We start from the raw sequence: 20,815 nt of genomic DNA, 5'->3' as shown, positions 1-20,815 counted from the left end.
GATTCGGTCAGTATAAGGAGGTGGCTGAGGGGTGCCACACAGTTACCATAGGAACAACAGGGGCGCCAGGGCAGCAGCCAGTGTTCTCATTATCCGCCCTGACAGCGTCCCGACCAGACCTGCGTGCTCCCTCCACTTCCTCAGGCCCCGCCCCTTGCTCACCTCCCCAGGCGCCGGCCTCTGCAGCCTGACTCTGGCGCGCATTAGTGACGTCACCTGAAACAGCCGACTCCGGCCTAGAACGACACAGGAGGGCGGCAAGAAAGGCTCTGCGCATGCACTTACTACAGTTTCCGGTTTCTCCTGCATTCTTCCTCCAGGAAGGGGCGGGGCGGAGCGAAGCGTGGTGCTCTCCAGCTGACGGCGCTCCCCTGTGACCTCACGGAGGTCACTGAGAGTTTCCTGTCCCCATGTAAACTAAGGGCGGAAGTGCCCTGACCGCTCCGCGATGAGGGTGAGAGGTCGAAGGTCTCGCAGCGGGAAGATGGTGGCGCCGCAGCCGCTCCGCGTGGTGCGCTGCGGCGGTAGCAAGTTGAGCGGCGCCAGAGCAGTGTTCTCCGCCGATGCCAAGTGAGGGGGGCGAATCGGAGGGGGGGTTGTTGCGCGGGGGGCGGGAATTGTTGAGCTCTTCGGTCACTGAGCCCGCTCGGCGGGGCGCGACGCGGCCCAGGACCCGCCGGTGAGCCCCGCTGGCCCTGCGGAGCCGGCGCGTGTAACGGCCGCGGGCGGGGCGGGGGGCTCAGCAGGGGCTACCAGCGCTGTGGGCGCGGAGCCTGCTGCTCCGTCAGCCCAGCGCTGCCCAGCCATACACCGACCGGCCCCTAGCGCAACCCGGACAGCCCACGAGTCGGGTTCGAGGAGCCGCCACCAAACCCTAGAGGGGACCTCCCCTGCCGGTGCCTCGGGCGTGGGAGTCCTTAGTTTCGGGCAGCCCCGCCGTACCAGGGCTTTTCGGGCCAAGTTCTTAGTCATGAGAAATTTCCAATGCGTGGGATTCAGGGCTAGTTGAGAATAAAGCCACATTTTGAAATGCTGAAATTTCTCAGATGGCAACTCAACCACCGGCTGGTCACTTTCTCCATCCTCAGCGCATGTGGTGGGAAGGGAAAGATGAGCAGGAACTAGAAAGGGTGCAGCTGGCTTGATTACCTAAGAGATGTAGGAGTGATACAGGGGGACCTGGGAAGGGATAGCAGGGAGCGTATAGTACCTCGTACTTGTCTAGTACTTGCGGTCAGAGACTTTCAAAGCACTTGTAAAAGTTAGTGGGGATAGATACTCCAAAATAACACGTCAAGGTAAAGCATTAGACTGAAGGGGGTAGAAAGTAATTAAATTATCTCATTACTGGTGGAAAACTGGAGGTGGCCTGTTGGGGCATGGCTTGACCTGACTCAGGATGAGTGGTGCATAAATAATGTGTGGATAACTTTGAATGTGCAGTTTTCAAAGTGGTAGGCATGTTAGTCTGTGTCAGCAAAAACAACAAGGAGTCCTTGTGGCATCTTAGAGACTAACAAATGTATTTGGGCATAAGCTTTCATGGGCTAAAACCCTCTTCATCAGATGCATTGAGTGAAAAATACAGAAAGCAGGTATATATATTACAACACATGAAAAGATGGGAGTTGCCTTACCAAGTGGCGGGGTCAATGCTAATGAGACAAATTCAGTTAAAGTGGAAGTGGCCTATTCTCAAAAGTTAAGAAGGGGTGACTATCAAAGGAGGAAATTACTTTTGTAATGCTAACAAGGCCAGTGGACACTACAATGCAAATAAGCAATGGTCACATAAACACCCCCTGCCCTGCACAGCAAGCAGGAGGCTTCCAGGTGCAGCTCCAAGGCAGTGGACAGAAGCAGCACACAGCAGTGGGAGGAGGAACAGCTGAACTGCCCAGCAGGGCTGAGCTGCCACACAGCGAACTTAGGGGGGCTGCCAGTCTACCCTGGTTCCAAACCCCCACCAGCTAGCTCCAACGGGCTGCTCTTACTGCAATCAGTGGACAAAGCAGGAGGCTGTATAACATAGCTTATTGTTGCCTGGGCATTTAAAAAAAATATTGCCATATTGAGATCAATTGCACAATTAAAAGTGGGTATTTTCTAACATAACTTTTGTTTATAGTGTGGCCAGGACAATGTTTTTGACTCACAATAGAGAATTGTGTTGCAACCTTAATTCTATATCAATGTTGGCCCATCCACACTACAAAAGAGTTATACGTTGAACACTTCCCTAGCCAGTAGTGTTGCTGGCCTAGTTAGTTGTAGGTCTTATCTGCACGGAAGAATTTTGGTGTGCTAAATAATGCAGTTAGCCCCTACCATGCCACACATCATTGCAGGTATGCTTTATACCATTTCTTAGCCCTGCTGTGAACAGCTTTAAATAATATTTGTTCTTAGCCTGTGCTAGATTGTCCTATCATGGAACCCTCTTGAGGGGTAGAAAGGGTGTACGTCTTTTTTTTTAAGTTTTTTGGGCTGCATTTTGCTAGAATTTTTCAGTCATTTTAAGCAAACTCAGCTGAGCTAACAAAAAGATGTGTTTTTCCATTTTTGCCTTTTGAGACCTGGCTGCAGTGCTGTATAGGTAAGAGGCAGTAGCAAACTAGCTCATGCACTTCAGTGAGTCCTCTCACCACTTTTCCACAGTGAGCATTTCTGTATCTGGATGTGGGGATAACTGCAAGTGAAATAGGAGTGACTGTGGGGACACTGACATTCATTGCCTGCATTCAATATTGATGTTTGAATTACCTAAAGGTTAATTCTCCAAAGTAGAGGAACCCTGGTGTAGATGAGGCTTTAACTTAGGTGTTGAAATTATTATTATTTATGCAGGATGTTGTCATGACACTAATTTAACTATTAATTCCTTTATTAAATCCAAAGGCTGAGTTAGATTTATACAGTAGCTCTAAACATGCCTCAAAAGTCTTAATAAGAAGCAATTTACTACATCCAATCAATAACAAAACCTTTAGAAGCATTTGATCAAGATACTGACAAACAGATTAAACCCAGGGGTGCTTAGACCCGTATTAGCTCCAACGTGGTCAAGCAGGTATGAGCAGTGAACCCTTTAAAAGTTTACTTTTTACGCCCTTTAACAAACAAGTGATGTCATTGCCAATTACTGACTTCAGCTGAATACCAGTTTGAGACACTTCACCCTTATTTCAAGTCTTAATCCAGATAAGATTTACAACTTCCTTTTATCCCCAAGGCCTATCCTCCCTATCTCTACCCTCCTCCTTGCTGACCAACCAGTTTTTCATTGCACCTCGGTTCACTTAGGGTTTAGGTTTAAGATAACATTAGTATGTGGGATGGGGAGGTCCATATTGCCTCTTCAGATAAATTCAAAACCATTTGCTGTCTCACCACTGTTGATCACGAGCTTTTTTTTAGAAACTTTCTCTTATCTCATTAATTTAGTCTTTGAACCAGACATCCTCCCTACTCCGTTCCTTCTGCCCTACTTGCTAGTCAGGGTCTTGCTTTACAACATGCACATTTCTTTAACCAGATTAAAAGATAACTTTAATTTCATATTTATTCTACAGTAGGGGATATACTGGAGGGGGGGGTGGGAGTAGTATTAAAGCAGGGTTCTCTAGCCTGTTTTTTTGTGTGTCCACAGACATGAATAAATCATGTTAAATATAGTTATGTACAAAACCTTTTATAAGTAGAGTTATTTTGCTGTGTAGTTGTGGGACTGTCCATTCCAGAACCATTCTTCTCTCCACCCTCCTTAGCTGAGTATGCTGCCTTTGGCAGCCTGTAATCAAGGGCTGGAGATCAAAACGTTATCTTAAACATGTAGACACATGTTGTTTTAAACTTGTCTGGCTAATCTTCCTATTTTTAGTGTGACATGACACTTAATTGTTAGTATTCTAAGCTGCAAAAAATACAAAAAGGGTGATGGGGGCTAAGGAGAGATTTAAAATAGACTTGTTTCAGAAGCCAGGGATGGAATAGCATAAGTGAAATAGTGTCTTCTGCATCTATGAAGAGTGGCATGAAGGTGTGCAGAGAGTAGATAAACAGAAGAGTGGCATGCATGGCTTTGAACATCAGTAGGCCAATTTTGAATTGGAGTTAGAGATAACTAAGGAACCAGTGAAGCTGTCAAAGGAAAATTCAGAACCATTAGAGAGTAGGTTAGCTCCAGCATGCAGAAGTTTCACAGGGAACCTAAGAATGCCCTCCCTCTGATACTTATCTTAAATTCTTTATAGAAATCCCTCATTTTTGTTTTGGTATGTTGTTTTTTTAAAATCTGTAAAATAGGAGTGCTGAAAAGGTGCTTGAGTCTTAGGGTAGGTCTACATTACAGCCCGAATTGACGCTCTGAGATCGAGCCACTGGTGGTCGGTTTAGCGAGTCTAGTGAAGACCCGCCAAATCGACAGCAGGTCGCTCTCCAGTCGATCCTTGTACTCTACCCTCATTGAGAAGAGTAAGGTAAGTTGACAGGAGAGTTTTTCTCTCTCTCTCTCTGTCTCACACGACTTGCTGCAATAGTGTAGACATAGCCTTAGGAACTTGAGGTTTGGGGAAAAAATTAGCTGATCTTTATTGTGGCCAAAAGTGAGAGCAAGCATTTCCAGGCAGAGTCCTATAAATGTAGCAGATACTGATGTTATCAAAGGGGGATATAAATATTTTATATGTAATATGGAGAGGTGTAAGTAGCATCATGAATGTTTTATTTGTTATGCTGATCAATATAGGCCTTTATTTTTCAAGGTGATCAAGCCAGCAGCACCTTAGCAAGAACTAAAATACGTAAGAGTAACTTTCCTGCCTTTACAACTGAATGTTCAAATCTGATATACTTGTTTGTTCTTCCATTACATTTGATGGTGAAGTAAGCAAATGTGTACAGACAATGGAAAACAAAAGTTCTAAATATGGAGTCATCTCTTTGATGCTGGCCTAAATTTTTCATGTTTAGTACTTTGTAGATTCAAAGTAGTTACTCTTGAGAAACATAAAGTGTAATATCTTTATCCAGAATTCTTAGTCGCCCTGTGATATTAACCTTTTGTTTCATCATCTTTTCAGATACCTTTTATGTGCTTCAGGAGACTATGTGAAAGTGTATAGCACGGCTACAGAAAAATGTGTACACGTTCTGCAGGGTCACACAAACCTGGTGACAGGAATTCAACTTAACCCCCAAAACCACATGCAGGTTGTTAAATCTTTGTAATTGTGAGTCCAGTCCAGCTAGGCGTTTGATTCTTTCCTGATTTAGTTAAGGAAACTACTTGACTTTGGCAGTACAGGACGCACAGTCATGTGTGTTTTGGGGTGGCTGGAAAGTGAGAGATGGCTGGAAATAATTATTTCTTATGATAATTGCTGAAATAGCTTCTGTTTACTTAGACTGAAATTGCAATTACCCATATTAGTGTATGAATTTTTTGCTGTAAATCATCAGATTACTCTACCCTACTGAGTGGAAAGCTTTTTCTAGAAGCAGAGGTGGACAGATTTTGTCTCGAGTCACTTCAAAAAATGCTATACTGGAACAACCCAACAATGGTTCCTTTAATCTAGTATTTGTCTGTCTTTGACTATTGCCAATACTAGGCTCTTCAGCAGTAGGACATGTAGGACCTGATTCATCAGTACCTTGTGGCCCACTCTGTGCCAGCTATATGGGGAAAAGACTCATAAAACAGCTGTAAGGCATACCCAGGTGCAGGAGACATGCCAGGTTTATGGCTGGAATAGGAGCAGGCATGGCTAAATCCCGGTTATTTCCCAGGGGGTGTGGTAATCAGTACATGGCTTTAAGGATTTCCTAATGAGCCTTACAAGTGTCAGACTCTGTATTTGAATAGGAATGAGTGGCCCATAGCACTTATAGTGAACGCAAATGTGCAACTATACTGTGGAGAAATGTATTTCTGATCTCAGCTGGTGTTTGTGTTATGCCCTTATTCATAAATATTGGCAACTCTTATAATTTTTGTCCTCATTACACATGCCTCTCCCCAATATGTACACATCTACCTACTATAACTGTAGAGTGTGCGTGATCTCTTTCAAAACATGGCAGATAGGGAATATATTAGCATTATCAACAGCACCTTAAATATTTGAGTTAATTCTGACCTTCCCGTCCTACTACGCTATCTGCAGCAATCAAATGAGAAATTTGAGGGTACACAGTAATTCAGCTGATGGCATCAACTTAAGTTTTGCCTGTGCATCCTCTAAATATGAGATTTTTATCTTGTGGGGGTTGGGAGAAACGAGTGGGGAATACTTAAATTTTCAGCTTTTAACTTTTAGTTAGAATATGTATCTGAAGAAGAAAAATTGAGTTGGTTCTGTTTGGCTTTTTCTGTTGCTGTGCATAAAGACTGGGCCCACTTGTAGAACTGAATCTATTTCCCGAAGTTCTGTGCATCTGTCATCTTTGCATATGCATTGTAAATGTATATAAACATTCACATGCTCGGTAACTTTAATATGATGTTCAGATACAAAATAGCAACACATATGGTCTCAAACTGCATACCTCAAAAGTGTGTACATCAAAGTAGAATAGCAGCATGTGTGTTTTATTAGACGTGAACCAGAACTTGGTGATTAGCACTTTTTAAAAATCCAGTCACTTAGGTGACGAGATATGGATATAAGAGCCTAACTTGAGGATCTAATTTTGTGTAAAATCTTGGCCCTAGTGTTTTGCTTTGCTATTTGTGTTCTTTTCATAACTTGTTTTATTTTTTCCTTTCCAGCTGTATTCTTGCTCTCTAGATGGCACCATTAAACTCTGGGACTTCACAGATGGAATTCTCATTAAAGTATGTAAATATTTTGTTCTGTCACAGCTTTTCATGGATTCCAGAGTTGTTCACTGTTGACCATCAGTTAAATGAATACTAGGACTGAACAAAACACATAGGGCCAAATGCAGGCTCTCTGAAGCTTTTTAGTGGAGATGAGCATAAACCCTGGCTTCAAAAGCAGTGTTTGTTAATGTGGTTTGTATTTTGTCCCTGAGCGGGCTTCTAACTTAGGGCAAGAGAAATTTGCTGACCTCTAGCTGGGGCCTGCAGTGACATGTTTGATGACCCTTTGCTAATTAAGTATGTAGTCCCTTCTTAACCATGGTTTTAAATGTACAGAATATTTATCAGAAGGTCCTCAAGAAGTTGCTTGAGACTTACTGCACAATTGTGTGAAGATGAAGCGTAGGAGAGAGGTTATCCAGACTTTTTCCCAAGATTGGTAGACTTTAAGAAAGGAGGGAGGAAGAGTTATATGCACAAAGTTATCTATGATTTTTGTGCTCAGGGTAGCTCTTCTGTTCTCCCTTCGTTATTTTAGCTAGTTGATTGGCTCAGGCAGCTCCTCTCTCTGTCTTTGACTATCTGACTTCCCAGAGAGATTGCATATCTTTTTCCTGTCTCACTGGCGGTGAGGATAACTTTCAGATAATTGAAGTTATACCTTATTTTTTCATTTTACAGACCACTTTGGATGGGATGGCTTCTCGTATGAGCCGCCTCTCCTCACAATATTCCAGTTCCCCCCACTGCTTACTTCTCAATGTTTATTTCTGAGGTTAGCCAAGAAGGGCTTTACAAGCTACCTCTGGTCCAAGGATGACAGTTTGAGGGCTGCTGTTCCACTGCATATAAACTGCCTTGGGACCAAAGCTTGACTAAGGGAAGCTGTAAAAAGATGCAGACAGATGTGTATTGTGGGATGGGTGCTGAGATGTACTTGGCCACTCATCTGAGCAGGAACAATGAGTGTTTAAGGTAGCATTTAGCACCCATGTTGTAGTTATTGATGTCAGACTAGGTGCTGAATATGTCCCCTTGGAGATGTAGTCTCCGGGCTGCTGTGATGGCCAGCTCTATCCTACTGCTCCTGAACTGAGGCTATCTCCTGCCTTGGAGGCTGGAAGAAGAATAGACATCCTACACATTTCTTCCACCCCACCACATAGTAGAGGGTAGGATGTTACCTTAGCCTTCCCAGTAAATTTGGCATTTCACACTATACAAATATTGCTAAACAAGACTGACATAAGTCTTTTGTTCTGTAATAGGGTTACCAAGCAAAATAATGCTTTTTTTTCTTTTGATTTCAAATTGAGAATGATCAACTATAAGCTTTTAGCAAACATTTTTTAAAAAACAACAAGGCCCGTGATAAAAAGAATCTCTGACTAGATTGTAAACTGTTCTCTATCTGACTGTACGAGAATTTCAGAATAATTGACAACTGTCCAGCAAATTTGAAGTTCTTATTTCATAACTACTTTGTTGATTTTTTTCTTCAGACTTTTGTTGTTGGATACAAACTTTTTGCATTCTATATGCTTGCTGGTTCTGAGGATTCAGTGTTCATTATAATTCCAAAGAATGATGAAGATTTCTTAGGTACGATATAATTAACTTCAATTTGTAGTTTGTTGCAGTGTGATATTAAGTATTCTGGAATGTTTAATGGGACTCTGATAACTTAGTTTAGGCCCCAAAATTGTGGTGGTGTTTTTGTTCCGGGGAGAGGGAGACAAAAGAAAGATTTACGAAGTCTGGTTAATCCTGTGGAAATGCGAAGTTTTATTTAACCCTTCCATTGGTATAACGTAGACCCCAAACACAACAATACTGTGTTAAGTTCTGGTCAGTGCACCATCTGGTTTGGTTTCACTGTCCATGCTGAATGAAATGTAAAAAGTGTACCAACAGCACAGGAGGTGGAGAGTGAATTAATCCGGATACATTTTCACTCTTAATAATCTACAGCCTTATTAGCAAACTACATGTTGTAGGAAAAGTGTTTTTTAAACGTTATCTTGAAAGTGTCCTTTAAATAGGTAAAATAACTAACTATTGCTGTACACCTAGTGTTTTGTTGTTGAAACTATGGTCATTCTTAATGTGCAATTTAGTATTTTCATTTTTGGACTTTTGGTTGTATCAAAGCTTAATCTTAAACTTCCAGACTCTTGTGCTATACATACCTAATATTATGGCAGATGTAATTATTTGAGTGTCTTGACCTGTATTTAAACTTCTAAGTGTATCCTGAGGTCATGTTACCATATTAAAAGCTACATCTCTACAATAACCAGTATCAGTTAAGGCTGGCAAGAAAACAAGAACTTTGTTTTGTGGAAAACTTAGAAGTTTCCATTTTCATTTTGCATCAGAACAAAATTTAAACTCTTCAAAAAATTTTCATGCCTGCATAGCCAGTAGCAACTCACCTGGGATATGGAAGATCCTTGCTCTGCTCTGTTTCTGCAGAAAGTTTTAGTTTCAGTAGTCGAGCATTTTCAAATTGAAAAAACATGATGATGGGGGGAAAACAATTGACCAGTTCTAGTATCTGCATAAATTCAGCTATTCAAAGCCTGAAAAAACAGATATGATATATGACTTCACTTGTATGATACTCCTATGAATGCCACTTCAGAGGAAGAACAAATCTGTGTGATTTGGTTTGGTTTCTGCTTTGTTACACAGGAAACCACTATGGAAAAATCTAGAGCTCATCTGTCTGTTTTAAAGTTTGGCACAGAAACATCTGAGACAAAAATATAAAGGTGTCAGGACTTCATCCTTAAGTATGCATCTTTAAGTATGCAGTCAGAAAAACAGTGAAAGGAGCTAGTGTGGATTTTATATTGAGGATAACAGGTGCACCCACATTCTCGCCTTCTGCACACATCATCCACAAAATTATTTTATTAACCAAAGTCTTTATTTGACTAGATTGGTTCCAGCTTGTTTCTGTGAAACTGCCAAAAACACCAGACCAGGAAGTGGAAGCCAAGGAGCTCTCTTTGATTTTGGATGATATAGGCCAGTCGCCCAAATGTACTGCGTTTGGAAGAGAAGTATATTTACCTTTTTAGATGTTTTTCTTTTATATAAAATGTATTAACCACATTCTGTTTAGTCTGGTATATAAAAAAATATGATTAACCAAGTAATCTTATCGCTCAAAGAAGTAATGATTGTATGGATTTGTCCACGCTATGCAAACCTAGTGTGAATCCTGACCTTTCCCCTTAACATCAAACCACTGATTTTAGAAAGCTCACCTCAACAAATTTGACATCCAGCACCATCTATTCTTTATAATTTCATAAAAATATAATAAGACTAGGATTGCTGATGAGTTGCAAAAATATGTCCTACAACACAACTTCATTCCATTCCAGAAAAGATAAAGGAAAATTGCAGAATTTCAAGCTCTTAATCCAGTAAAATGACCTTTTCTTTAGAAAGAAGAGAATTGCCATTCTTATACTAGACATACAATACACTTTGGCCTTGAAGGCTTTTTTGTGTGGTAAATGTTAATTGAAAATTGTGTTCAACGTGTTGGACCTAGAATATTATCTGCTTTATTTTTCTTGTCTGTTTGCAAAATTTTGGCTCTTTCACACTTGGTGTTAAAGAAAAATTAAGATGTTAAAGATCAAAAGGCTCTGATTAGATGACCAACTTTATTTGTCTCAGAGCACTAGCAAAAGTGAGGTAACAAAATAACTCTGAATTCATTAAGCTACATCCCTTCCCTCTTAAAATTTAAAATATATACCAAAAAGAGCACTTGTCCTCTGGGGAAAATGGGAACACACAAATCAAAAGAATTAATGTTGGTTTCTGCCCTAGTGTTTTTAGCTCTGATGCACAAAAAGATGAGCTAACAGTGCATTTGTACTTTTTTTTTTTTTTTTTTTTTTTTTTTTTTAAGAGACTAAAAATAACATTGTGGAGTTCCATGTTTGTTACTCTCAGCTCAGATATAATTTTACATTTTAAAAAACTGTTTTGTTTAGGTTTTTTGTGGGGTGTGGGAGGAAGGTTCCCAAACAGCTAGCTTACAAGGTGAGCTTGAAATATAAAAGAGAAGCTATTTGAGGACACGGATATTCCCTTAGGTTATGCATTGCCACCGGTAGTAAATATTAAGCAGTTAGAACTTAGCTGATTTTTTTGTATGTGAAATAAAAAAAAGAATTCTGTCTTCATTGCCAACAGGAGTATTTAACTAGTGACAGAAATAAGCTTTTACTGTACTCCCTAGTCACCCAGACCAGATGTATCGTGTAAGGAGATGCTGTTCTTAGTCATGTTTCAAATTCCGTGTACCCTAATGGATCCTTTGCTTTTATAGAGCAAGACAGGCACTACAGAAGCTTAGGACTATTTTTTATATTATACCTAAAGATAGAAGGGAGTGAGACTGGAAATTCAATATTTGTGTTTTCATCTGTTTGTTCTGGGACAAAATTAAGTAAGAGCTTCTCGTTCTGGTATAAAATTCATGGAATTTTTGGATTTTTAACAAATCACTAAACTATTTTTCTATATGAAAAAAGAATTTGTGCCAGTATCCCCAACAGCCATTTATATGCAATCCTGCAATGTGCACATGACAAGAGATTCCACACGTTACTTTACCTGTGCATACTTCTCTGGGATTGCATGGCTATAACTTAGTGCAAAGCTTGTCCCAGTGGGTGTGGGAAATATTTAGTAGTTTCTTGGAAGCTGTTATAGAGAAAGCAAGTTTTAAAAAATCTGAAAAAATCTTTTAGGTTGTATGAGTTTATATTAGCTGTATTAAAATGTGCAACGGTAATATCTCATTGCAAGCAAGCAACTATCATTGATTAGGGTAATGGCATCTTGTGTCTTTGTCTTGGTACCATGTATTCATGGTACAGACCTGTTTAAGAAACATGATCAAAGGCCCATTTGTTGTGCTCCAATTTCAATGTGAATCTATATCAAATACAAAGTCCTAACTTGTTGTATTGCTGTAACAGGGTGAATATGTGGCATCAGTGCGTGGCCTTCATCTCCTTGTTTATTTTTTCAAAAAGAAAAAGATTAACAGGTAAGACTAATGGCTGTAGATGTTGTCAGCTATGAAACCTCATAAATATGTATTGTAACAGGTCTGCTGTATGTAGATTATTTTAGCTCCATCAGCATCCTTTGATACCACTGATTCAACTGCATATCATTGCATAGGTAGATGGGATTCCTCATGAATGACTTGTTTTTATTTCTGAAATCCTAGCAAGTGATGTTGAGTAACTGCTTATCCATCTGTCAGATTCTTCCTTTAGAGATTCTCCAAAATTCTGTTCTGGCAGCCCCTCTTGTTCAATGTGTCTCAGGCTGCTGGTGGGAAACCGAGGCAGTTTGGGCTGCAGTGCCATCACTGATTTGTGGGACACCAAGCAACTCTTAGTCTAGGCCCAGACTATAGTGTCATCACTTTTCTATTGCTGGATTGAAACAGGGACTTAAATTAGGATGTTTTTTGTAAGGTCCTGATGAGATGTAGATGCTGCTGTTTTTGTTGGGGGTGGGGAGAAGAATCTAGGAAGCTAAGTGAGGATGGTGTCTGTCCTTTTCTTGGGAGGGGTGTGCCTAACTTTTCTCAACTTTCTTGTAGTTCAGGAGTACTCGCAACCAGTTGCTCACTCCTTGGAATCCCATATGCATTCAGAAGTATCTTTTAATTTTCATTTGTGCAGTGATTGTGCTGATCTTTTTTGACGTAGCCCCAGCTGCAGCTAGACTACATACGAAGACCATTGAGAAGCTTCATTTAACATTGAACTCTAATTAAAATAACTCTTTAATTTTTGAAGGTTTTCTTTAAGTGCAACAAGTAAAAAAGGCGCAAACAACTATTTTACTTGTGTAGCCTGTCACCCTAAGGAAGACTGTATAGCAAGTGGACATAAAGATGGCAAGATTCGTCTCTGGTATGTTAAACTTGACAGCTGTCCAGCTAGCATTGATTTGACATTCTCATAATAGAACTTGAACATAGTGAGTCATGAGTAGGCACAGGACTTCCTGCTTGACAGTGGTGATGAGGCATTGACATAATTCTCTGACTGGATCTATCATCCTCCCTTGCCATAGCCAGAAGTGGCTCCTGTAGAAATGATGATGAACTATTGAGGATAGCCATCTGTCTCTCGAAGCTCTAAATTATGACAGACCTCAAGGCTGTCTAATTTGCATATGATCACAAATTGAAAATATCTCCTTGGCTGCACCCTGCAACTTTAAAACTGAAGTGTTTGAATTGGGCCTGCTGCTGTGGGTGGAGATAAGAGACTTGTGTACCAGGTTTTGGGAACCCCAATGAAAGCACGATGGGAGTTCTTATTCAGACAGTCAGTCAGTGACTAGTGGAGAGGCTAGCTCTTCTCCCTTACACAGCTGCCTGGGAGAGAGGGAAAAGAGAATTTGAGAACTAGCAGCCAGTAACAGCTCTGCTTCAGTGCTCCAGATCAGGGATTGGTCTGTCTTGCCCCAGCTGGCAGTAATTCCCTAGGAATCTTATGCCAGCTGCGGACACCTAGTGTGCAGTCTGTGCCACTCCCTTTCCGTCACCTGAACATACAAGAAACCCACATTGGAAGGGTTACAGTAGATGTTAGTATTCTTATTTTACATTTTATTCCATTTGACATGCCCATTTTTGTTTGCTTACAGATTATTCTCTCCAGCACGTATTCTGCTACTAAATTAAATGTTTTCTTCTTAACAGGAGAAATTTTAACCACAAAAGAGAATACACTTTCTCCACACTGCACTGGCACCATGATGTAGTAATGGATCTAGCTTTCTCTGTAGAGGGTGAGTGCAAATGTCTTAAAGTGCAGGAAGAAAAAAAGAAACTGCTGAAGTTTGGGGTCATCCACCTACAAACAAATACATAAATTCTAGGAATGGATTTATGTCTTCAGGAAAGGTTTTTTGAGGACTTTTTGGGTGGAGTAATGGAAAGATGGAAGCAGTTGAGGCTTTTTTGTGTGCACAGCTGTATACTTGTTACAAAAAAGCAAGGAAATCAGATGTGTAAGCGTGTTTCATGCCACTATTTTGGCTGGCAGACACGACTTCAAAGATTTTCCTTCTCTGGCAATGTAAATCCTGAACCAGCTGTCACCTTCATTGTGCAACAGTCATCTTCTGAGGAGATGTGGAAACCTAAGTTCTTGTTAGAGCCAAATCCAAATTTAAAAAAAACAAGCCAAAGAAATCTTCTCTGGGCCCATGCTTTACTTCCTTTGAATTTAGTGGAAAAACTCTTGTTAACTTTAGTGGGAACATGACCCACAGTATTGATCTTGCTTCGAGCCTTTTCTCCCATGCTGGAAGCATTTTGCAGTATTTAATATTAGAGAGTTTCTGCTGTGTTGTAACACACAATATAGTTGACTCCCCCAAGAAATGAATGAAATTAGCTGTTCCTGAGAGAGTATTTATTAAGTGACATTTTGATGCTTGCAGTAGCAGTGTTTCTTATTGAGTCTGAGAGATTGGACGGGCATGTTAAGAGATTTGACTAGTCTGTGTAGCAGTGATGTATAATTTTTTGCTTGGGACATAATTTAAAGAATTTAAATATAGAATTGGTGTCTAGATACCATAGTGACTAGCACACTAGAAATATGTAGATATGTCAGTTTGGAATAGTTCATCTACCTACTTTGGGTTTTTTATTGCATGTGAAGGCACGAGCCTGCTGAGTGGTGGGGTTGAGTCTGTACTGGTTCAGTGGCGTGATGGATCAGATTATAAGAAGGAATTCCTGCCCCGTTTGGGATCTACTATTGAACACATCTCAGCCTCACCGGATGGAACTTTCTATTGTACCTCTCACACAGAAAACAGTAAGCCCAAACCTATTGTAATAGTATTCATTCCATAAGGAATTCATGATCCATAGATTTATTAGAATATATGAACTTAAGATTCACTGTTTTGGTATTGTACACAAGTTCAAATCTCATCTGAAAGTGTAGATGTTTGATCTTTTATTTCCGATTCTAGCAACAGTTGGCTTTTGTTTAGATTGTGGAAGCTTGTAACTTAGTCCCAAAGGTTCTAATAAGCTGATACTTTTTCTCTCTTGTTTCAAATGTTCTTGTGCTGCTGACTTTCCATGTGATTTTCAATCTAATGTTTAGTGTACATATATATGTTGCATTTGTAGTTCATCAAGTAGTAGAATGACTTCTGAAAATTGAATTTTGGGTGGGTGCATATCCTGATTTTTCCGGTTGTAGAATATTGCTAACTGTTGCTTTTTACATCACATAAGCCTTTGCCTTGCCTTGCTAATTTGTATATATTTGTACATTTAGAAATAATAATCATACATAGCAGCCTGAGTGTTTCTGCCGTAATTCAAGGATTAGTCAAAGGTACGTGCAGTAAAACAACTTTTCTTCTGCTTAGGTAGCTAAATACATCACTTTCTAACTTAGATCGTTGCTGTTGCTCTTCACTGCAGGCAGTGATGTCAAGACTGGTTTGGTGGTTGATCCTAGAACTAAAGCTTTGGTTCTGAATGGAAAACCTGGTCATCTGCAATTCTATTGTCTTCAAACTGACAAACAGTTGTACAATGTAAGTTGGATAGACTGGTGCTGTAAGTTATCCACGTGTGTGACAGAATTACACTTGCAGTATGATGTAGGTAAGGGAGAGTAGTTCAATGGTTATAGCATAAGATTGGAATCCGTAGAGCTGTGTCAGACTTCCTCTGTGACCATAGTAAAATTGCTTATCTATGCCTTGACTTGCAGAGCTGTAATGTGGCAAGGATATTACAGAAGTGCAAATTGTTGTAATGTATAAACATAGTATGATTTGAAGATTTTGAATTGATTCCTTAGTTATGCCTTGGAATACTAATCACAATTCTTATGGTGATGGACAACTTGGAAGTGAATGTAAGAAGAATAAGGTTGTCAGAATCTACAGAAAATGCCCTATACAATGGTCATTGTTGCCTTTTATAAGCTAAATACTGAAATCAAAGTATATTTTGGTATGTTACCACATCTTCTGTATTGTGGAATCTACATGGCTTTGCAGGCATTTCTTATGTATTAAGGCCCATGTATTGGCAATCCGTTCCACTGTTCAGTATTTCATCTAGTTTTCAATGGTCCTGATAATTTCCAGAACATCTTTCCTTCCGTGGTGTCCTTTTTGCATGACTGACTTTTCCAAACTCTCTCACTTGAGCTTTAAAATTAGTTTTGCTCTTGTGACTCTCCAGCTCGATATCGTGCAGCAGGAATACATCCATCAAATAGGTCTAAACCAGGTTGACTTGGTGAAGGCTGCGTTTAGTGCTCAAGGCAACTGGTTAGCAACAGTGGAACAGCGAGAAGAAAAAGAAGTCGAACTTGAATCACAGATGAAACTGTGGAACTATGATGAGCAAACACAAAGGTACTGATACTTTTATAGTCAGCCCCTGGGTAACCACAAAATATTTGACTTCTTGTTAAATATTGTGCAAATGACTATAGTGTCTACATTTAAATAGCACTCTCACGTATGAATTGTCAGTCACACTTACGCAAATTGTAGTTCTTGAAATTAACAGTTTAAATTAGATTTTATATTCCAGTAGCAGTCGGGTTTGTTTCCATGTTAATACCACCTTCTTGAATCTGTTTTGTCATTCTAATGTACTATACTATCTGGCCAGATACACTGTACTGATGAATATGTAAAACCTTGAAACAATACCCCAGTGCTAATATTCACCTGATTTTCCAGGGCCTGGATTTGTTAATCTTTTGGACACCCATAAAGTTCACTTTTTTTCTTGCTTATTTAGGAGGAGACTGGATAGATGTTACACAAAGTTGTTTGGCACAATAGTTATGGGATTGGAGTTTAAAAGTAAAATTTAAATGTTTCTATGTAACAATCATTTTCCATGTTGATCAAGTGCTAGCTATTAGAAGGGGTACTCAGAGCTTAGGAGGAGCACTACTAGTAGGTATGTCTTAAAAATCTAAATAAATCAGAATTCTGTTCTCCAAATTACATAATTTTGTGAGGGAGAACAGACCTGGTAAACTAAATGTGAGATTGTATATTGGCTGGTAACAAAATTCTCTTCAAACCACTTCTTTCTTTTCCAAACCGCCATCCTCCTCTCTCCCTTCCTCCTACCCCCCACAAAAGAAACAGAACACAAACCTGTTGCGAATTCAAAATGACATAAAACAGTGAATTTAGGTTTTCTTCCGTATAGCTTTACTCTGAACACCAGAATCAACATGCCACATGAGGATCATGTAACAGCTCTGTGTTTCCGTGACACAGATGAATTGGAAGATGGAACTCCTACCTTGGTAACAGCTGGCAACGATGGTCGATTTAAAGTCTGGGTGTTGGTGAATGACTCTGACTCAGAGAGTGAGTATGGCCAAAACATAATTTTCTCTTATTCACCACCCATTGAACATGTGGAAATTGTGACTCTGCTCTTCTCCATCCATACGCAAGTGCACAGGATCAGAAACAACAGAAGTAATGCATTCTCTTCTGTGCACCCTAGTACAGAGTTCCATCACCCTTTTGCATCATTTCCCATAGTTAGGAATGTAGGCAAGTTGGGAGTGTGGTAGGGACATGAATGCATAGATCCCTCTAGCCTAAACCCTAGTTGTTCAATGCATAGGTCTTCCAGGGAGTACATCAACTCATCTAGATATTTGCCTAATTTTACAACAAGCTAAATAAAAAGCACTATCCAAGTCAGTACAAACTAAAATTTCTTACAGACAAAATGAGAGAGTAATTTTTCAGTAATAGTGCGCTGTAACACTTTTTGTATTTTTGTCTGATTTTGTAAGCAAGTAGTTTTTAAGTGAGGTGAAACTTGGGGGTACACAAGACAGATCAGACTCCTGAAAGGGGTACAGTAATCTGGAAAGGTAAGTGACCTCCATCCACTGCTCATGAGTGACTACAGCCCAACCTTTACTTTGCTGTTGAAAAGGAGGTTTTTCTTAGTTTTTTCTTTGGGCAAAGTCCTCTTATTCAGAGCTTTGCTCATGAAAGCAAAACTTGGAAAGGTGGTATCCTTGTTTAATTGACTTGATCTGTTGCCACATAATAGAAAATACTGTCTTAGAGCACATTACCTTATAGTTAAATTCTTGTCCACTCTTGCATGCAGATATTAAACTGCATTCTAAAATGCAGACAAAACATAATTCTGTGGATTGCATAGATGAGAAATGAAAATCGAAGACCCTTTGCCCACCAAAAATCATGTTGAGACTCATTGTGAAGTCCTTAGTTTTTATTTGTGTTACAAGGATATATAACATGCCATAGCCCTTCCAACCCACGGTTATGAGGGGCTCCTCATTAATGCACTTCCTGGCACATTTCATTTTGACGAACTTTCCTAACGTTGGTGTGTCAGTCTTCACAGGTTCTCAAATATGGATTTTTGACAGCAGCCTTTCAGTGATCTGCTTGCAGTTTGGTTGTGTTCATTTTGTTTTAATTGTCATAGATAAAGACATTTCCTCTGATACCGTTAGACTACATAGGTTACCTTTTTTCTTTTGCTAGTTTTCTGTTTGCCATAGTGAATTTCTCCGAGTCATTGGATTTAGCTCTTGTACAATGCCTACAAATGCTGAGGTGGAGATAAACAAAATGTTTTCTAGAGTTAAATAACCTTAATACTAAACTAAATCCCAGTTCCATGAGTAAACACTCTTTGCTCGTAGAAACTGTGTTGGAGGGAATAGGTTCCTACTGCTCTGACTTGTCTCCATTCCTGACTAACTGCACAGCCAGGCTGCAGCCAGTGCTAATGGTATGAAGTGGAGAGGTGTGGATGGGGTTTAATGGTTCTTCCTGCTCTCACCATGGAAGTGTTTTGAATCCACTGAATAAGTCCCTCTTGCTTTTTGCATCCTACTTACATACAAGGGCTGTATAGAGTTCAGTGTCATGGAATGCATGGACATATACAGCTGATCTATCTTTATGTGTCTGCATTGTGTACTTGGTCTTGTATATCTGGGGACTGAAGAGGAAAGAGCTGCCACGCAGCAGTATATCAAAAAACAGTGCAGTGATTTATTTATTGCATATGTAGAACATCCCACTGGCTTATTTTTGTTTTTAGTAAAACCGATTTTTGTATCTTGCCCCTTTATATCTTGGCACTTTGCCTTCTAAAGAAACAGTGTAAAAGTAAAAGAGAAATAAGAACATGTAATGAATATCTTTCTGCATCTTCTAAGCATAGTATAAAGTATCATTCAAAATAATGCTGGGTAGATTCTATTTTATTATCTTCTTCCTGTCTTTTCCCACACCGGCCATTTATTTCAAAATCAATTGAGAGAATATATTGTTACTATGGAACCAACTGGGGAAATTCCAAACTAGTTACTTGTTTGTTGTTGAATAAATCAGCTTGAAAGGAGAAAGATCCTGTTTGTTTTTATGGTAATTGATAATGATGGGAAAGAGATCCAGAAGAAGTTGACAGTTAACAGGAAAGTTTGCTGACAGGTTACTGTATTGTGCATGAAGCTTAACATTTACCTGTGTGTTAATCTGGTTCAGTGAAAATCAAGTATAGGAAAGGACAATTACATTTTTAAAAATAACCTCAAGTGCTTTGAAATGTCCAATACTTTTCAAGGCTGTACATTTTCACTGATAATATTGACCTTCTTTCAATATAGTGACAGGAATTAAAATTAGATCTCTCTAGCAAACCTTTTTTTAAAGTTGCATTTAATGTAGTTTGCATATTGAACAAAAATATTACCGTGTGCGAATTCCATGATATGTCAAATTAGTGGTTCTTGTGCTGAACCTAAAGAATGCAATACTTGTTGGGCATTTTCTGTACTGGCATTGAATAGTATCTTAACAGAAGCACTGCTCAGTTTCATTTAGAAGTCTTAATATGGAAAGAATTAATAAACAAATATATTAATTAATCATTCAATCTAACAGAACCAAGTATGGGATGGAGCTGTGATTTTGTGGGCAGCTATCACAACTATCCAGCTACTAACTGCTGTTTCTCAGAAGATGGCTCTTTGCTTGCTGTTAGCTTTGAAGAAACAGTGACTGTGTGGAACTCGGATACCTGGGATCTTATATGCACTTTTTGTCATCCACCTGGAAGAATACAGTATGTAACGTTGTTTATTATTTGGCTTTTCACTTTCAAGTTAAGACTACTTAAAAAGGTAATTTCATCTATAGCATTCAAAGAGCACTGGTATGTATTCATACAGAGATGAAATATTTAACATTTGTATAGATCTACTCTGCTTATGAGCTTTTAGAGATTCACTTGAAGCATTCACTCCATTGAATAAACTTTTAAGATACACACCTTATTCTCCCTTCTCATTATAATACTGTCTTTGAGAGTTGAGTATTTGCAGAAGTGGTTGGTTGTGGTGGTTTGGTTTGGTTTGGTTTGTTTTACCAAGCAGATCAGGTTTGGAAAAGTGCTTTTAGCTTGAGAAAATAGCTTTTGCTTTCATGGCACAGTAATGGGTATGACCCATTACTATTCTCCGAGCTTTGACCCTTTTATCCGTTATCCTCCTGTCATATGGGAACTTATATTTCTGTGAAGATTAGCTAATGCTGTGAAATTTTTTTCTTGGAAGTACTGCCTGTCAAAGGTGGTGCTTCTGAGAATGGTGACACAGTACTGCTATCAAGTACCTAGCCTGCTGAGGTGTAACTATTCGCAGCAAATGACTGAAAACAAATACTGAGTTATGGCTATCTTAAAGGGACACTGTCAACTTAAAAATGCAAAACTCAATATTTTTGACCTGTTGGTGTTCATGGAACACTTCAGGACTATAACATTGGTTCTGTGAATTTGTCAGCATTTTTGTAGTTGCTCGGTTTCACTTTTTCCTCTGAATAGTCAATTTCTTATGGGTCTCTCAC

The 20,815-nt window shown here is 39.6% G+C and overlaps 1 protein-coding gene across 1 annotated transcript in view; it reads left to right on the top strand.

The window, feature by feature from the left end:
• The first annotated feature begins 445 nt into the window (after positions 1-445).
• WDR75 (WD repeat domain 75) overlaps positions 446-20,815 on the top strand; it is a 34,227-nt gene continuing 13,857 nt past the window's right edge. The window contains exons 1-14 of the mRNA XM_050916346.1: positions 446-570; positions 5,082-5,211; positions 6,773-6,838; positions 8,329-8,428; positions 9,770-9,894; positions 11,839-11,909; positions 12,676-12,792; positions 13,590-13,678; positions 14,560-14,718; positions 15,193-15,252; positions 15,342-15,457; positions 16,116-16,291; positions 17,109-17,272; positions 19,853-20,033. Coding sequence (XP_050772303.1) covers positions 449-570; positions 5,082-5,211; positions 6,773-6,838; positions 8,329-8,428; positions 9,770-9,894; positions 11,839-11,909; positions 12,676-12,792; positions 13,590-13,678; positions 14,560-14,718; positions 15,193-15,252; positions 15,342-15,457; positions 16,116-16,291; positions 17,109-17,272; positions 19,853-20,033 — 1,676 coding nt within the window. The 5' untranslated portion in view covers positions 446-448. The remainder of the gene's footprint in view (positions 571-5,081; positions 5,212-6,772; positions 6,839-8,328; positions 8,429-9,769; positions 9,895-11,838; positions 11,910-12,675; positions 12,793-13,589; positions 13,679-14,559; positions 14,719-15,192; positions 15,253-15,341; positions 15,458-16,115; positions 16,292-17,108; positions 17,273-19,852; positions 20,034-20,815) is intronic.

The sequence above is a fragment of the Gopherus flavomarginatus genome, chromosome 10 (genome assembly GCF_025201925.1).
Source record: "Gopherus flavomarginatus isolate rGopFla2 chromosome 10, rGopFla2.mat.asm, whole genome shotgun sequence".
Classification (NCBI taxonomy): domain Eukaryota; kingdom Metazoa; phylum Chordata; order Testudines; family Testudinidae; genus Gopherus; species Gopherus flavomarginatus.
The sequence above is the reverse complement of the archived record's forward strand: the minus strand, read 5'-3'. Positions and strand labels throughout refer to the sequence as shown.